Raw genomic sequence first — 17,413 nt, 5'->3', positions numbered from 1 at the left:
GCAGTTAAGCATGCTGAAGAATTAAAAAAACACATTAACGCAGAAGCTTCCGTACTAAGCGATGAAGCAACTGAAAAAGAAGATTAAAAAGAAAGAAACCTCAAGACTTAGTTGTCAATATTGTTTAAGCTACTTCAAATTGTGAAATGAAAATTACTTATTAGTTTTATACTAGGTATAATCTTTATGGAATGTAAATAAAAAATTTATAACATTTCAATTAATTAAAAAAAAAAAAAAATTAATATATATATGGTATAATATTATATATGTATATGAGAATGTAAGTCGATACGAATGTTAGAAAATGACAAATATGTAGTAATGTATATTACATAATATAATGCAAGCACAAATACAAGAATCAAGATACCTAGAAGTAATGAGTGAAAAATATTATAAATTCAACTATGTATAATACTACACTATGATATTAAACTATACAATTAATGTCTAATTAATCAATAATGAACCTGTTTTCCTGTAAGAACAAAGACGGCCAACTGGTGACTGACGTACAGAGCAATCTTAAATTATGGAGGGAACACTTCTCGAACCTATTAAACAGTGACAGCTGCGCATGTCACCGAGAAAGTGAAGATCCCGATACCCCAATCGTTGATCATGACGAGGTGAGAATAGCGATAACGCGGCTAAAGAACAACAAAGCCGCGGGCGCCGACGGACTGCTGGCTGAGCTATTCAAACATGGCGGCGAGGAGCTGGTAAGGTGCATGCATCAGCTCCTATGCAAAATATGGTCGGATGAAAGCATGCCTGCCGATTGGAATTTAAGTGTGCTCTGCCCAATCCATAAGAAGGGCGATCCTGCAATTTGTGCCAATTACCGCGGGATTAGTCTTCTAAATATCGCCTATAAGGTTCTAGCGAGCGTATTGTGTGAAAGGCTGAAGCCCACCGTCAACCAACTGATTGGACCTTATCAGTGTGGCTTCAGACCTGGAAAGTCTACCATCGACCAAATATTCACAATACGCCAAATCTTGGAAAAGACCCATGAAAGGAGAATCGACACACACCATCTTTTCGTCGACTTCAAAGCTGAATTCGACAGTACGGAAAGGAGTTACCTGTATGCCGCGATGTCAGAATTTGGTATCCCCGCAAAACTAATACGGCTATGTAAGATGACGTTGCTCTACACCAGCAGCGCCGTCAGAATTGGGAAGGACCTCTCCGAGCCGTTTGATATCAAACGAGGTTTCAGACAGGGTGACTCGCTGTCGTGTGACTTCTTTAACCTGATGTTGGAGAGCATCGTACGAGCCGTAGAACTTAATCGCTCAGGCACAATTTTTTATAAGAGCGTACAATTGCTGGCGTATGCCGATGATATTGACATCATCGGCCTTAACAACCGCGCTGTCAGTTCTGCCTTCTCCAAACTGGATAAAGAGGCAAAGCGAATGGGTCTGGTGGTGAACGAGGACAAAACGAAGTACCTCCTGTCTTCAAACAAACAGTCGGCGCACTCACGTATCGGCACCCACGTCACTGTAGACAGCTATAATTTCGAGGTTGTAAAAGAATTCGTCTATTTAGAAACCAGCTTTAACTCCGATAACAATGTCAGCCTTGAAATCCAACCTAGAATCTCTTTTGCCAACAAGTGCTACTTTGGACTAAGTAGGCAATTGAGCAGTAAAGTCCTCTCTCGACGAACAAAACTAACACTCTACAAGACTCTCATCATGCCCGTCCTAACGTATGGCGCAGAAGCTTGGACGATGACAACATCCGATGAAGCGACGCTTGGAGTGTTCGAGAGAAAGATTCTGCGTAAGATTTTTGGACCTTTGCACGTTGGCAAAGGCGAACATCGCAGACGATGGAGCGATGAGCTGTATGAGCTTTACGACGACATAGACATAGCGCAGCGAATAAAGATCCAGCGGCTACGTTGGCTGGGTCATGTCGTCCGAATGGATACAAACTTTGAATGGATAGAAACTTTGAAAGTATTCGATGCGGTACCAGCTGGTGGTAGCAGAGGAAGAGGGCGGCCTCCTCTGCGTTGGAAAGATCAGGTGGAGAAGGACTTGGCTTCGCTTGGTGTGTCCAATTGGCGCCGGTTAGCACGAGAAAGAAACGACTGGTGCGCTTTGTTAAACTCGGCCAAAATCGCGTAAGCGGTTATAGCGCCAATTAAGAAGAAGAAGAAGAAGAACCTGCAAATCAGGTGCTGCTCGCAACAATGTTCTTTCGAGAGAAATTTGGAGTCAATATTCAACAGTGTCTATCGCGATTTGTGAATTGCTTATTGTCAGATTCTTATGCCCAACTTTCTTGCTAGAGTAAACTTCTTCTTGAATTAGTTTTAAAGGTGACACACAGATGGCGCTATTTATCACTTTATCGCGTTGGCAATACTGAATATATATTCATGACAAAGCCTCATCCCTAGGCTTTGTTTATCAGTATCTGTCATTTCGCTGAAGTATAAACAACGCAGTGTTTTCGTGCTCCGAGTATGTCAACTTTCGTGCCGTCGAAACGCAATTTGCGGGAAGCTTTGCTTTTCTGCTTCAATTTGAAAAAAAAATACAGCCCAAGCCCGTGAATTGCTGCAGGAAGCCTACCCAGACCATACTCCGTCGATTTCAACATGTGAGTACTGGTTTCGACGATTCAAAAGTGGTGATTTTCACACCGAAGACAAGGAGCGTCTTGTCCAGCCCAAAAAGTTCGAGGACGCGGAATTGGGGGAATTGGTAAACGAGGACTCGTGCCAAACCCAAGAAGAGCTTGCTGAATCATTGGGCGTTGATAAATCAACCGTTTGCAAGCGTCTAAAAGCGATGGGAATGATCCAAAAGCAAGGGCATTGGGTCCCGTACGAGTTGAAGCTGCGCGACGTCGAACGGCGATTTTTTACGGGCGAATTGCTGATCGAGCGACAAAATCGAAAGGGTTTTTTGCATCGGGTGGTGACTGGCGACGAAAAATGGATCCACTACGATAACCCAAAACGCAAAAAATCATGGGGTTTGCCCGGCCACGCATCAACGTCGACGGCCCAGCAGAATATTCACGGCAAGAAAATCATGCTCTGCATTAGGTGGGATCAGGTCGGCGTCGTATATTTTGAGCTGCTCCAACCGGGCGAAACAATCACGGGGGATCCTTACCGACTGCAATTGATGCGTTTAAGTCGGGCATTGAAAGAAAAACGGCCGGAAACGGTAAAAAGGCACGACAAGGTTATTTTGCAACATGACAACGCTCGGTCGCATGTTGCTCAACCTGTCAAAAAATACCTTGGAACGCTTGGCTGGGAAGTGTTACCCCACCCGCCGTATAGTCCAGACATAGCTCCCTCCGATTATCATTTGTTCCGGCATATGCGTCTCGATTTGGCGGACCAGCGGTTCTCCTCGTACGAGGCTACCAAAATATGGGTTGAGTCATGGATAGCCAAGCAGCGGCCAGAATTTTGGAGAAACGGCATCCGGAAATTGCCCGAAAGATGGGCGAAAGTTGTAGCTAGCGATGGCCAATACTTCGAATAAAATATTTTGTACCGTTTTTTCACAATAAAGCCCCAAATCTTCGAAAAAAACCTTTAAAACTAATTCAACCTCCCATATATATACGATTGAGTAGTAAAATCCTCTCTCGACGAAAAAAACTAACACTCTAATGCTGAAAACAGTGAACGACGTAAATGCAGTCCCCTGTCAGCTGTTACGATCAAACTAATGAGAGCCCCAAATGAAAAACTCCTTCCTTCCATATCGTAGTGTCGTAAATTTTATCTCAGGATGTTTGAAAATTCCCGTAGAACCATGTGAGCTAATTGCTCTCTCATCACACAGTGATGCCAAACAATACATTTCGAAATCATTTACAAAATAAACTTGGAAACATTTTAATTTTGTTAAAATAACTTAAAAACAATGTTGAATAATGTTAATTATAGATAAATTAACTATTTGCATATGTTGGTTTTTGGCTTTGGTTTATTAAAGAATGAAAAATTGTAACTGATAAGGCGGATGTGTGAAAAAGTGTGTAAGCAAAAATATCCATGACAACATTGTGTAGATACAACCAAACACATACACACACAAACCGATGTATTGTATAAATATGTAAATAAAAGAACGCAGTTGTTCTCGGGGATGAGTTTTTGTGAACGGTAAGGGACTGCGGTAAGGGATTCCGTGCGGTCTTCACTGTTTTCAGCATAACTCTACAGGAGTACCGCAAGGCGTAAAGAGCAGCATGCTTTGCCGTTTAAGGGCGGTCTCACAGCGTGCGTGAGCACAAGCGGAATGCCAACAACAACCACAACCAACTCATCATCAACAACGACATCAATTCTGTACACTAGTACAGCAACAACAGCCGTATCAAACAAACCATTGCTTGCCATCTCCCCACCTTCTTATGTACAACCTCCAGAGAACGTTAAATATAGAGAATTCTCACGAGCTACGAATAGTGTGAATTGTCAAAAATGAAGTGAAACCGCGAACACTATTTCACCTCGCTTAACTCGACAGCGGGGAAGTTCTTAACAGGGCTGATTACAGTGAATTATGTACAAGTACATTGGCTCTGCTCAGTTTTTGGTTTCTGTATGAAATTAAATTGACGAATGCCGACGGCATTTTGCAAGGCATTTGCTTGTGCATTTTTATGTTCCCTTGGTAAACGAAAATTTATTCAATTTGTATTTTCAAACAAAGGTGATGAAGAAAAAATGATTGAATTTATTATATGCGCCAAATCAAATAAAAGTATTTTGATTTAATTTAAAAAAATACTTTATAAAACGACCTCTCACATTTTGGTAGGTGCGTTTTAGTAAATTTAAAACTAAACAAATTTGATGAAAATTTTTACTAATTTTTTGAGTCGAAATTAATTCATAGCATACAAGTGTTTTGGTATATCGACATATGTATTTACATTTGAACATGCATTTATTTGTTCCTTTGGCAAACCAAATCTTTTTCAATTTACATTTTATTACAGGGAATAATAATATATGTACATACATTTGTATGTATGCATTTTCTAGATAGTATAAAACTTTAAAATAAATAAAGGAAAACTTCAAAGAAACGTATTTGCATATATGGGACAACTAAGTTCAATTGCATCTTTATTAAATATGTTGCACGCATATGTGTGCACTGAAGCAACATGACCTGCCTCACGAGCATCGCCTTATATTTCATGTAAATAACCTAATGATCAAATTCCTGCCTCACAAATGCTAAAACAAATTTCTTTTGAATACTCATGTACATATTTGTATGTGCGTATGTACACTTGGTGCCCATATCCCTTCAAACAAATCAAAAAATTCTGTATACAAAACGCTTCATTACCAGGCACACAGGAAGATGGCATATGCAAATATAAATATTGAATTCAAGCAAAACAATGCTTATTAATATACACATATGCATGTACATACAACCGCACACAAAGGGCATTCGCTTTATTCCTCAAAATGCGTATGTCGTTCAAAGCTAAAATTCTATGCCTAGCGACTACAAGAACAAAATGCAGTCATAGACGCAGGCGTAGCGGCCATCATTCTAGTTGCCATAGCGCTGAACAGTCGCGGCGGCGCCGAACAGTTTCAAGTATTGTACTGTGCAACAAAAACTCATCTTCAAAAAATTCATTGATAAATTCGAGCTCATAGTTCTAAGAGCAAGAACTTTCATTCATAAAACGAGCCGCCCATATGCCAATTTTCTCGACAATTCGAAAATAGTCAATATTTGAATATTTCGCGTAGAATTATTTGCCAATATTTGATAAATCTTCAATTTTTGTCAAGTCGAGTGCCCGCGGCATCGTACATTTGTATGCAAAAATATATGTATGTAAATATGTCTTTCTAAATGCTCGACAGCCGCAGCTGCTGTGCGTCAAGTGCGCGCATGAGCATACAGTAAGTTGCAGAAGAAAACAAGTAGCTTAAAAAAAAGGTCTGATTCGGACATTTTAATACTAAGATAAAATTTGGAAACAATTATTTTATGTTAACTGATAGTAGGCAAATAGTTAATTAGTAGATTACTTTACGTATGTAGTTTTTCAATTGATAAAAAGTGCACAAAACATATGCATATATCTGCAGTTAGAAACTTACTCTGAAATCAGAGCATTTGAAGATGCCTGTAAACATGTCAAGGTTACTGTACATACAATGCTGTGCCTATGAATGTGCGCTGCGCCTTTGAATGCGCGCTGGATTTCTTGCGAAGTTTTACCGTTTTATCTTGAGCTGTGGCTGGTGAGCACACATACACACAGCATATACATATGCGCAAATGTATATAAATTCACAAATTTACATTTGCATATGCCATCTTCCTGTGCGCCTGGTAATGAAGCGTTTCTATACAGGATTTTGATTCAGTTGAAGGGAATTCAACAAAGTTTTACAGACACCAGACAGACAGACATAACATATGTACATAATTTGGATGATTTGGAGAAATTCAAATATATAGGTCATATTAAAAAGCTACCTAGCATTCTTTGCTTCTAATCACCAACAAATTCTTATCGACTGCTGCTAAATTAACATAATTCAGCCCCTTACTGTTAATTTTTGTTGAAAAATGTGTCTGTGGTGAAATTGTCTTCGCGAGACGAGTACCCCTCGAAAATGAACACTTTCCAGTCATTAAGACTTCTCTATTCATTAACGTTCTCTGCAACCTCACGCTTTGAATGAGCAAATGAAGACACTGCAGCCTCTCATAAAGAGATCACGAAACTCACCCATAAAGTCCTCAACTTTGTCAACCACCAATAAAAAACAAACAACAACAACGACTTTCAGCCAAAGCAAATTACCAAAGTACTGGCTACGCGGCGATACAAAGTCCACAAAAAAATTTGCATCTCTTGCTATTGTTGACGAAAATGAAAACAACGAAACAAATGCACAAGCGAACAGTGGGCAGAGCACTGTTACTAATGCTCAAAATTTAAATAGCGAAAAAAATAATAATAAACCACCACCTGTATATGTGCAAGGTGTGGAATGCATCAAGACCATAAAAAATGCTTAAAGTGCAATAGCAAATAGCAATTTTGTCCTAAAAATCCTAAGAAATAATGAAGTACGAGTTCAAGCAAATGACTTAGGGACGTACACTCAAATACATCAAATGCTAAAACAAAAAGGGACAAAACTGCATATTTTCAAACCAAAAAATGAGAGGGGGTTCAAAGTAGTATTACGCAACATGCATCCTTCTGTGGACCAAGAAGAAATAAGGAGTGAAATAAGAGAAAAAGGTCATAAATATATTTAATATAACACAAAGAACAACAAAAAACCATTACCACTATTTTTTATTGAACTGGAAACAAATACTAATAACAAAGACATTTACAACATAGACAAACTAATGCTCTGCATCGTATCGTTTGAGGCGCCACATCATAAAAGGATAATTGCACAATGCACGAAATGCTAGAAGTATGGACATACAAAAAATTATTGCACAAGAAACTCAGTATGAGTAAAATGTGCAGGAAAACATTTAACAACCGAATGCAACAATCCAACCATTCAAGTGAAATGCGCACTATGTGGAGATAATCATACGCAAAAAGCACGTCATAACAAACCAAAACACAAACATCACAAAATCAACAGTTATACCAGGTATAAGTTATGCTGATGTACAGGTAATAGAACCAAACTAACTATCAAACCTCAAAACAACAAAGGTATTGATTAACTCAATGACATAATTACAATGTTAATGAATAGCTCAGATGGACGAAAGTATGATAATAACACAAAAACTCTTATCTGGAATGCAAATGGACTAACTCGGCAATATTTAGAGCTGAAGCGGTTTTTAATTGACAGAAAAATTGATATTGCGTTAGTAGCAGAAACGCATTTCACAGACAAAAGTCATGTAACATTTCCTGGATATAAATTATATGCAACTAATCATCCCGACGGAAAAGCTCATGGAGGAACAGCCATTATCATCAAAACAAACATAAAGCATACTGAAAGACTACCCTATGTGTCACCTCACATCCAAGCAACGTCTATACAAATTGTTGACAACAGTGGACCCATATCAATATCCTCAATCTACTGTCCACCACGACCCTTGATAAAGACGGATCAATATGATGATTACTTTAAGACATTAGACAACAGATTCATTGCTGGAGGAGATTTAAACGCAAAGAACACTGACTGGGATTTAAGGTTGACTAATAAAAAAGGTATATATATTTAATTAACGCAATCCATAAAAAAATTGCAGGTTTATAAGTGCGGGTGAACCAACTTACTGGTCTACGGACGTTAAAAAAATTCCAGATTTAATCCACTTCTGTATAACAAAAAATATTAACCATAACCAGCTGAAGCTTAAACCAAGTTATGAGCTATCTTCTGACCACTCGCCGATATTACTTAACAACACATCAAAGATTGATCGTATAGAGACAACACCCCAAATATTTACAACGAGGACTGACTGGGATGAGTATCGAAAACACATCTCCCAACGACCCATTTTAAGTACACCTTTGAAAACACAACTTGACATTGAGCGTAGCATCATACATTAGTGACATAGTTCTTGACGCAGGATTCAGATTCACACCGCAGCAAAAACATAGCGTACAAAATATTTCAAATGACATTTCTATTAAGAAGAAAATCAAAGAAAAAATAAAATTGAGAAAAAGATGGCAAACAACCAGATCTCCTGCCGACAAACAGAGGTAAACTTAGCCACAAAAAATTTGAAGGCTTGTTTTTGTGACATACAAAATAAGGAAATTGAAAAATATCTAAAAAATTTAACTCCTACACATGGCACATATTATTCCTTGTAGAAATGTACAAAAAAACTTAAAAACCAGATGAAGCATCAACCCCCCACTAAGAAAAGATGGCAACACATGGTATTTTACAAATGATGAAAGAGTAGCGACATTGGGAAATTATTTTGAAAATGTCCTATCGAACGATGAATATAAACAAATTGACACGATTAGTAATGTTAATACTGATATCATCACAAAAATAAGAAAAATAAGCACACAAGAAGTGATATTGTGCATCAAAACTCGAATTAAACATAAAAAAGCACCCGGATATGATATGCTGACAGGCAAAGCACTTACGAAGCTACCAATTGAGGCTTACATATTCCTTAGAAACGTGGTTAATGCAATGTTTCGCTTACAATACTTCCCAAAAGTATGGAAAGTCGCAGAAATCATTGCGCTACCAAAACCGGGTAAAAACCCAACAGCTTTAACTCCATATCGACCTATGATATAAACCTACTTCCGACTATATCTAAAATTGCAGAAAAACTTTTACATGACAGAATTACCCCAATACTTGACACGAAAAAAATCATTCCAGATCATCAATTCGGTTTTCGAAAAAAAAAACATTCAACTATCCAACAAATTCTCGTACATCGAGTTACACAAAAAATAATTTCAGACATGGAAAATAAACGATACTGCGTTGCTGAATTTTTGGACGTCGCAAAAGCTTTTGACAAAGTTTGGCACAAAGGCCTCTTGCATAAAATTAGGGCAATAAAACTAAAATCTGTACAAGTAATATTTACGACAAGAACAGAGGTTGCTGCTATGCCGATTAAGCTCAACAATAAAAATATACTAATTGAAACATCTGCAAAATATCTTTGAATCGCATCTGGACTCAAAATTAGCTTGGAAAGATCACATCAAAAAAAAAATTAAACAAATAAAGGAAGAATTTCGACAATTGCATTTAGCTAGTAGGTAGAAACTCGAAGTTCAGTATTTCCAACAAACTTTTAGTGTACAAGGCGGTCATTAAACCAATCTGGATGTACGGACTTCAAGTGTGGCGAACTGCAAAAAGAACTCACATAAACAAAGTACAGCGATAACAAATCAAAAATCTTACGTATAATAGCAATGTCCGACAGGTACACAAAAAATGATGTCATCCATACAACGTCCAATATACCCTTAATCGACGAAGAAATAAAAGCGATATCAACAAGATATTTTAACGAAATAAGCCAGCACAAAAACAAAGAAGTCAATACACTCTTACAACTTGAAAGAAAACTTTACGTGAAGAGAAATCGACCAATTGACCTATTAAATTAAATAGGAATTCTTGTATGCTATAATAACTGTTCTGTGTAAAATGTAATTGCTGTCCTAAAATGTAATCGCTGTATTTGTCTTGGCACTGGCCATGATAAAATATATTTAATAATTTTCCTAACTAATTGTTAAAAAATGTACTAGATGTCAGTATGACAGATGTATAATTAATGTAGGAAATAAAAAAAAAAATTATAGATGTAGAGATTATTGTTGCATGCACCATACCGTCATTGAAGTATACGATTGCGGGTACCATTTCACTCTTTACCGGGACTTCAATGATAAGGCTTTTCGCCACGAGAGGTCAAATCTTGGGGTTATGAGGTGCTCGCGTTTAATATCTTTCGTGATATAAAAGTCAATCAAATCAAGTCGCCTCGACATATCAGTTGGTTATCCAGAGCTTAAAAAGTTACTTTTGCTTTCTATTATTACGTCATAAAATTTTTTTCCGTTTGTGTTCGCTTTCTTATGGTACGAATTCTGTCAATCAGCAATCAGCTGTTTGTAAGGAAAAGAAAATGATTGCGTGAGTACCCGGATCCTTTATATGTCAGATGAGAAGTTTACTGAAAATTCTCGACTTCCAAAATAAATTACTAAGAGTTTACTGAGTTTTGCTAAATTGATGTTTTTGGAATACATACATGTACATGCAAACTGAGAAATGGATTTCCTATAGTTCAAGTTTTTTTCTTTATTAAAAAAAGTAATTGCCTAGGCTAAATGATTTAAAATCACTCTTCAAGGCACACCGGCGAAACAAAATGTTGTTAATAAGTTTTTCTTCAATTTTTAAATATCCTTTATGTTATAACCTTTCTGTGGTTGGTTTGTAGTGTGTAGTTTGTTTATATTAAAAATTAAAAATAAATAAATATCATAGAACAATATGTATATTTACTTAGTTCTTTAATATAAATTATTGCAATATATATTTCCTCCAATTTTTTAACGAGTATACACTTTTGTTCTATTAATAATCTTTTCAAGAGACGTGTTTTTATGCACACTTAGAAATTGAATTTTTCAACGGAAATATTAGAGAACATGTGGGCTGAGAATTGCTTCTGTCGTTGAAACCTACATATAAACTGAACTGTCCTATGTTACGACCGCTTCAGCTGCTAGCCAAATAAGCAACAACGTCGGCTCTTTGGAAAAATCCAATCGAAAACCTGAATCTCCATTTAAAACTACCGTCGCGGCATTACACAGCAATCATAAAACAGTAATGGTAAACAGAAGAGAGGTTAATGCAAAGAATTGCTGGTCTGGTTGCTGAAAAGGCAACCTTGAAACTAACAAACCAGCTATTTAGATAAATCGAAGAATCGTCCTGGTCACTCCCGAGTGAATGGCGATCAGGGACTTCTACATATGGCACCACCCTCCATTTGTTTGCAAGTATCGTAGGCCATTGAAGAACAAGCTATATGAGCCTTACGATGACATGACATAGCGCAGCGTATAAAGATCCAGCGGCTGCGTTGGCTAGGTCACGTCATCATGCAGTGGGTGCTCCTTGGTTTATCCGTAGCTCCGATCTCGAGCGCGACCTAAATATTGACTCGATCGCAGATACAATAAAAAAGCAGCAAAAGCCCACGATACAAGATTAAAAAACCACGTCAATACGGACACCTCGTAATTGGAGAAGAAGATTAAAACGCAAAAAGCCCGAAGACTAAATATAATCTCACCTTAAGTGTTGTATGTACTTTATACTATAAATTCAGAAAAAATTGCTCATTAGTTAATAATATTTTTCTTTGCAAATGCGACTTAAAATAAATAAAATTTAAAAAAATTAAAAAAATGTTTAAATGTCGTCCGAATGGTGATATTGCTCTGGCTCTGGAAATAGTATGCGATACCAGCTGGGAATAACAGAGGAAGAGGAAGGCCTCCTCAGTGTTGGAAAGGTCAGGTAGAGAAGGACTTGTCTTCACTTGGTGTGTCCAACTTACGTCGGTTAGCACGAGAAAAAAACGAAGGGCACATTTTGTATTATTTGCATCATTACTAAATGATGTACTATCACATAAAAGTCTTACAAATAAGAGCACATTTATCAAAAATTAAGAGGCTTGAAATTTTTATGAAAATTATTATAAAAAGTATGAAACTTTAAGTTATATGGTCTCTGTTGTATTGTGGTAGGAACTCTATTTTTATAAAAAATAAAAAAATAAAATAAATAGTCAAAACTTTATAATATGTCGCGTTGGTATTTATTGTGAAGACATTATTGGTATATACCTATGAAATAAGACTTTCAGCTATTAGTCCATAGATGACGCTTGGAGTATTTTTATACCTTCCCAAATATCTTGTTTTTTTGTCTGTCATCTGTCAACAATATTCAGTTCATTGTTTGTTACGTTTCATACAACAATGCATTTTCGTCGCTCTTAAAAATATCGAATTTGGTGCCTTCAAACTACGATTTGCCGACATCGTGAAACCACTTGTGAGAAGAAAGTCTGTTTTGCATCGGGTGATGAAAAATGGGTGTATTTCTCCAATCCCAACTCCAATCCCAAGCGTAAGCGATCCTTTGGTCCGCCCGGCCACAAGCCAAAAACAACGGCCAAACCAAATCGCTTCGGCCGCAAGGCAATGCTGTGTGTTTTCTGGGATCAGCGTGGTATGATTTTGTACGAGCTATTAAAACCAGGTGAAACAGTTGACGGTGCACGCTACCAACGACAATTGGTCGATTTTAACAGCGCTATACACCGAAAACGCCGAGAATATGCCGATCGGCGTCACAAAGTAATTTTTCTTGATGACAATGCACCGCCACATCGAACAAGAGCGACCCGGGAATTGGTGGAGACGTACGATTGGGAACCGCTGGTGCATGCGGCTTACTCACCAGGCTTGGCGCCTTCCGATTACACTGGCACACAAAAAAAAAAAAATTTGTCTGTACACCGGGTGCCACCTATCTACGGCCATGTTTTTCGACCCGCTGAATACGAATTTCAAGTCAGTTTGGGCCTTCTGACTGCTTCAATTACGAGTCAATTGCAAAAAACCCCAAAAATTTGCGAAAATTCGAATAAAATAGCAAAAATCTTTTAAACACAATTAAATAAATTTTATTGTATTGTTTATTAAAAAAATACAAGATTAAAATCCGAAGGCCCTAGTAGCCAGTGTGATAATTTAGTTAGGGTTATATTGTATATATCCCCTATAAATAATAATAATAAATAATAAAATCTGAAAATGCAAAAAAATTGTAAAATCTATGAAAATGACGTATAAAAAGAATTAGAAGAACGATTTTCCTAACTTTCAAACTGTTGTCCGGTGGTATCGAACTCTTTTATTTTCAAATGATCTACGGAGAGGATTTCTCTTTCGTTTGTTATTATCTTTTGGTATATCTCTTTTGAGTGTCCAGCAATAGTCTGCCATCATATTGATATTCAAATTTCCTTGATACCTAGTCTCCATTTCACTTATGTCTTGATGAAAGCGTTCTCCCTGTTCTTCACTGTACTCCCCAAGATTCTCAGGAAAGTAGTCGATGTGAGAATCTAGGACGTGTAATTTTAGATTCATTAAGCATCCTAAGTTTTTGTAATTTGTCAATAATTCTTCGACTATTGTCCTGTAATTTTCACTTTTATTATTTCCTAAAAAGTTATGACACATATTTTTAAACTTACCCAAGCTGCTCTCTCCGTAGCATTCATTTTACCTATAAAACTAGCATCCTGAAATAGAGTTCTAATTTGGGGTCCATTAAAAATTCCCTGTTTTAGTTTGGCATCACTTATCGCCGGAAACTGTTCCCTCAAATACTGAAAACAATCACCGTCCCTGTCCAGAGCTTTGACATATTGTTTCATGAGACCTAATTTGATGTGAAGTGGCGGTAGCAGATAGCTTCAAGGGTGAATTAATGGTGTTCGTATTACATTTAGAGTACCGACATTTAATTGCACTCTCGTAGGCCATTATTTTTTCACATAGTGATTCTTTCTGTCTCTGCTATCCCACAAACATAGATAGCAAGGATATTTTGTGAATCCTGATTGTTGGCCTAAAAGAAGTGATGCGATTTTGAGATCCCCGCAAATTTGCCATTGGTGTTCTGAATACTTTATTTTGTCCAATACAATTTCCAAATTTTCATAGGTCTCCTTAAGCTTTGTCGAATGGGCTATTGCCATTGGCGCTAATATGTTTCCAATGTGAAGCAAGACAGCTTTGAGACTTCTAGTTGATGAATCTATAAAGAGTCTCCACTCATCGTCTTTATAGATATTAGGTTTCAATTCATCAACCAAGCTTTTAACATTGGAACAGTATACCACCGAGTTCTCATCGTCCTTTGTGAAAAACTTCCGGAACTCCTCTTCTCTGTTCCGATAAAAATAAGTACGATCGAAATTAGTATGTAACGGATCAAAATACATAAAAAATTATGCTTTCCTTAGATTTCAAAATTTTTTTTTTGCCAAAACATCGAATTTTCGCTATTTTTTGGATTTGTTTGCAATTTACTCGAAATTGAAGACTGGACGGTCCAAACTGACTTGAAATTTGTATTCAGCGGGTCGAAAAACATGCCCGTAGATAGGTGGCGCCCGGTGTACAGACAATTTTTTTTTTTTGTGTGCCGGTGTTATCATTTGTTTGCATCGATGGGCCACGCACTTTCCGAGCAGCGCTTCAATTCTCACGAGAAGCCAAAAAAATGGCTCGATGATTGGTTTGCGGCCAAATACGGCCAATTTTTTTTGCGCGGCATTCATAAATTGCCTGAGAGATGGGGAAAAGGTGTCGCTAGCGATGGCTATTATTTTGAAGATTAAATGTGTAACCATTTTTTGTTAATAAACGTTTGAAATTGAAAAAAAGTCTCATTTCATAGGTATATACATATATTATTGTATTACATACATAACTTTATTCGAAATTTACTTACTTTTGCTCTTCTGCCAAGATTTTCTAATGTCTAATTATGAAAAGGGGTGTTTCAGGTTTCACAAATTTTATTTTCTTTATTTTTGCAGCCAGTCATGTGATAATGTCCTCTCTCCACGGAGTGTGACTGAATATGTAAGAGTAATAGTTTCTGTTCTTTTCCTTTTTTATGAAAATGATGATGTTCTTCTTATTCTCTTCATATTCATCAGGCGTTATTAGGATGTTTACTACTAACACATTCGATGAGCTGTATCCAAATAAAGGATGCTGTGAATTATCCGCTTGTGATGTCAGATGTGCGCATGCACTTTGTGATCCGTGATAGTCTAATGGATACAAAAATCCATGCAGCAATAAATTGGCAATATTTCAATAATGACGAGGTTGCGGTAGATAATGTAAACAATGAAGTCCAAAGCAAAACTATAATCTACAGTTTTGAAATGATATTGAGGGAATCAGTAATGCTACTTGAAAATAAAAATTTGACAATTACTATGAACATCAAGCCAGTGGTACGAAAGATTGCTATGATAGCGCAAGCAATTTCGTCGTCTTCGGCAGAATCGCAAAAAGTCTCACAATATGCTACTCATCTATTTCAGGCGGACGGTGTAAAATATTTAAATCGCGAAATTCTCCTTAAACAAAACATGAATATGCTGCACGACTTTAAGGCAACACAGGATACCGCTGCATCCACTATGACAGCTTCAATATTTCAGAATAATTTTGATAGTTGCCAGTCTTGCCAAATGCGTGAAAAGGCGAAACGCAAAAGCCTGGAATCAATAAAAAATCAAATCTTAATGCGTTTGCAATTGTCTCGTTTGCCCAATATAACTAAACCCATCGCTGTGCCCCATATTATTATTGATAAGTTTTACAAAAACTTTAATGGCGTTCTAGTAGGGAATAGAAGAAGTGCCACTCTTCGTGATGTAGGATGGGATAAGTATTCCAACACGCATTTGAGTGCTCCGAGGCGAATTGAGAAAGATGTGCCCTTCTTACCACACCATACCGAGCATGCCGCGAATTTTTTAACACATCCACGCCAGTTTCCATATGGCCAGCAGCAATATTATCAACATTTAAATAATCAACCGAAATATAAAACATTCCACAGACCACAAAACCAACAATTACACAATTCCCGCGTAGCTATTGTAAAGGATAATAGGGATACATTGCTGGAATTAACTGATGTGGAATACCACCAACACGATGATGTACAGAACGATGAACATCAACAGTACAGAAAACAGCAACAAATTTTCAGCAAAATGCAGCAACAAGAACTGACTAATTACGCAAAAGGTCACCTGCTTAATACAGAAGAAAACGGAAGATTTTATGGAGCGTCGAACGATGACACCTACACTACACATTATGAACACGTAAAAGACTATGATGACGAATCTTACTCGCATGTGAATAGCATTTACATTTTTCCGACGACGAGTAAGTAAAAATAGTTTTAAGTTATTGTAACTAATGTCGCAGTGAGATACATATTATTGTTTCTTCTTATGGTGTGTTCGACTATCATACAACGAACATAATGTATGTAGTATTGCTGAGATAAAAAAAAAAACTAGTAGTACCCGTGGACGAAAATGTATCCAATATCATTTCTCACTATACTTGTAACTATATAATCATCATAATGATTGTCTTGACAAATGCCAAGTAACTCTGTATAGGAGAGAATGTGTTTGGGATGCCTGAGCTCAAAACGCATTATTTTTTAATTTTTACTGTGATAAAAAATGTTAATTTGTTGTTACCACAATATCAGATTTAAGTTTGTATAGGAGGGGCCCTGCCCCCTTTTTCAATACCTTATGCTTTTCCTCTTACGCATGAGGTCTACTAGCAAAGGGCGAGTAGTGCCGACAAGTAGAATAATTGAGCCATAAGTTAGCTCATGGAGCTCACCGGTTGTGCTAGTTAAAAAAAATATGGTAGCACACGGTTTTGTGTAGAATATAGAAGGCTGAATGAAGTCACGAAAAAGAACAGTTACCCATTTTCACGAGTATATGCTACTCTCGATAGAAAGCTGAATGAAGAAAAATGGTTTTCCACGCTTGATGTAAAAGATGATTACTGGCAAGTTAAAATTGAGGATTCCGATCTTAAGAAGACAGAATGTAGCATAAAAGATGGGTTGTGGCACTTCTCTGTGAATCCATTCGGACTATCAAATGCAGCAGCAAACTTTGAGCGCCTGATGGAGCATGTCCTGAGCTGGCTCAAAAGGAAAACATGTGTGGATGACATTATGGATAAAAAA

General features: G+C 37.2%; 1 protein-coding gene across 1 annotated transcript in view; it reads left to right on the top strand.

The window, feature by feature from the left end:
* The window catches only part of LOC128870305 (uncharacterized), a 78,512-nt gene extending 61,926 nt beyond the window's left edge, over positions 1–16,586 (top strand). The window contains exons 2-3 of the mRNA XM_054112912.1: positions 15,201–15,246; positions 15,324–16,586. Of these exons, the coding sequence (XP_053968887.1) occupies positions 15,201–15,246; positions 15,324–16,586 (1,309 nt within the window). The remainder of the gene's footprint in view (positions 1–15,200; positions 15,247–15,323) is intronic.
* Positions 16,587–17,413: the final 827 nt, after the last annotated feature.

Source organism: Anastrepha ludens, chromosome X (genome assembly GCF_028408465.1).
Source record: "Anastrepha ludens isolate Willacy chromosome X, idAnaLude1.1, whole genome shotgun sequence".
Taxonomy (NCBI): domain Eukaryota; kingdom Metazoa; phylum Arthropoda; class Insecta; order Diptera; family Tephritidae; genus Anastrepha; species Anastrepha ludens.
Note: the sequence above shows the minus strand (reverse complement) of the source record. Positions and strands in the feature narration are given on the sequence as shown.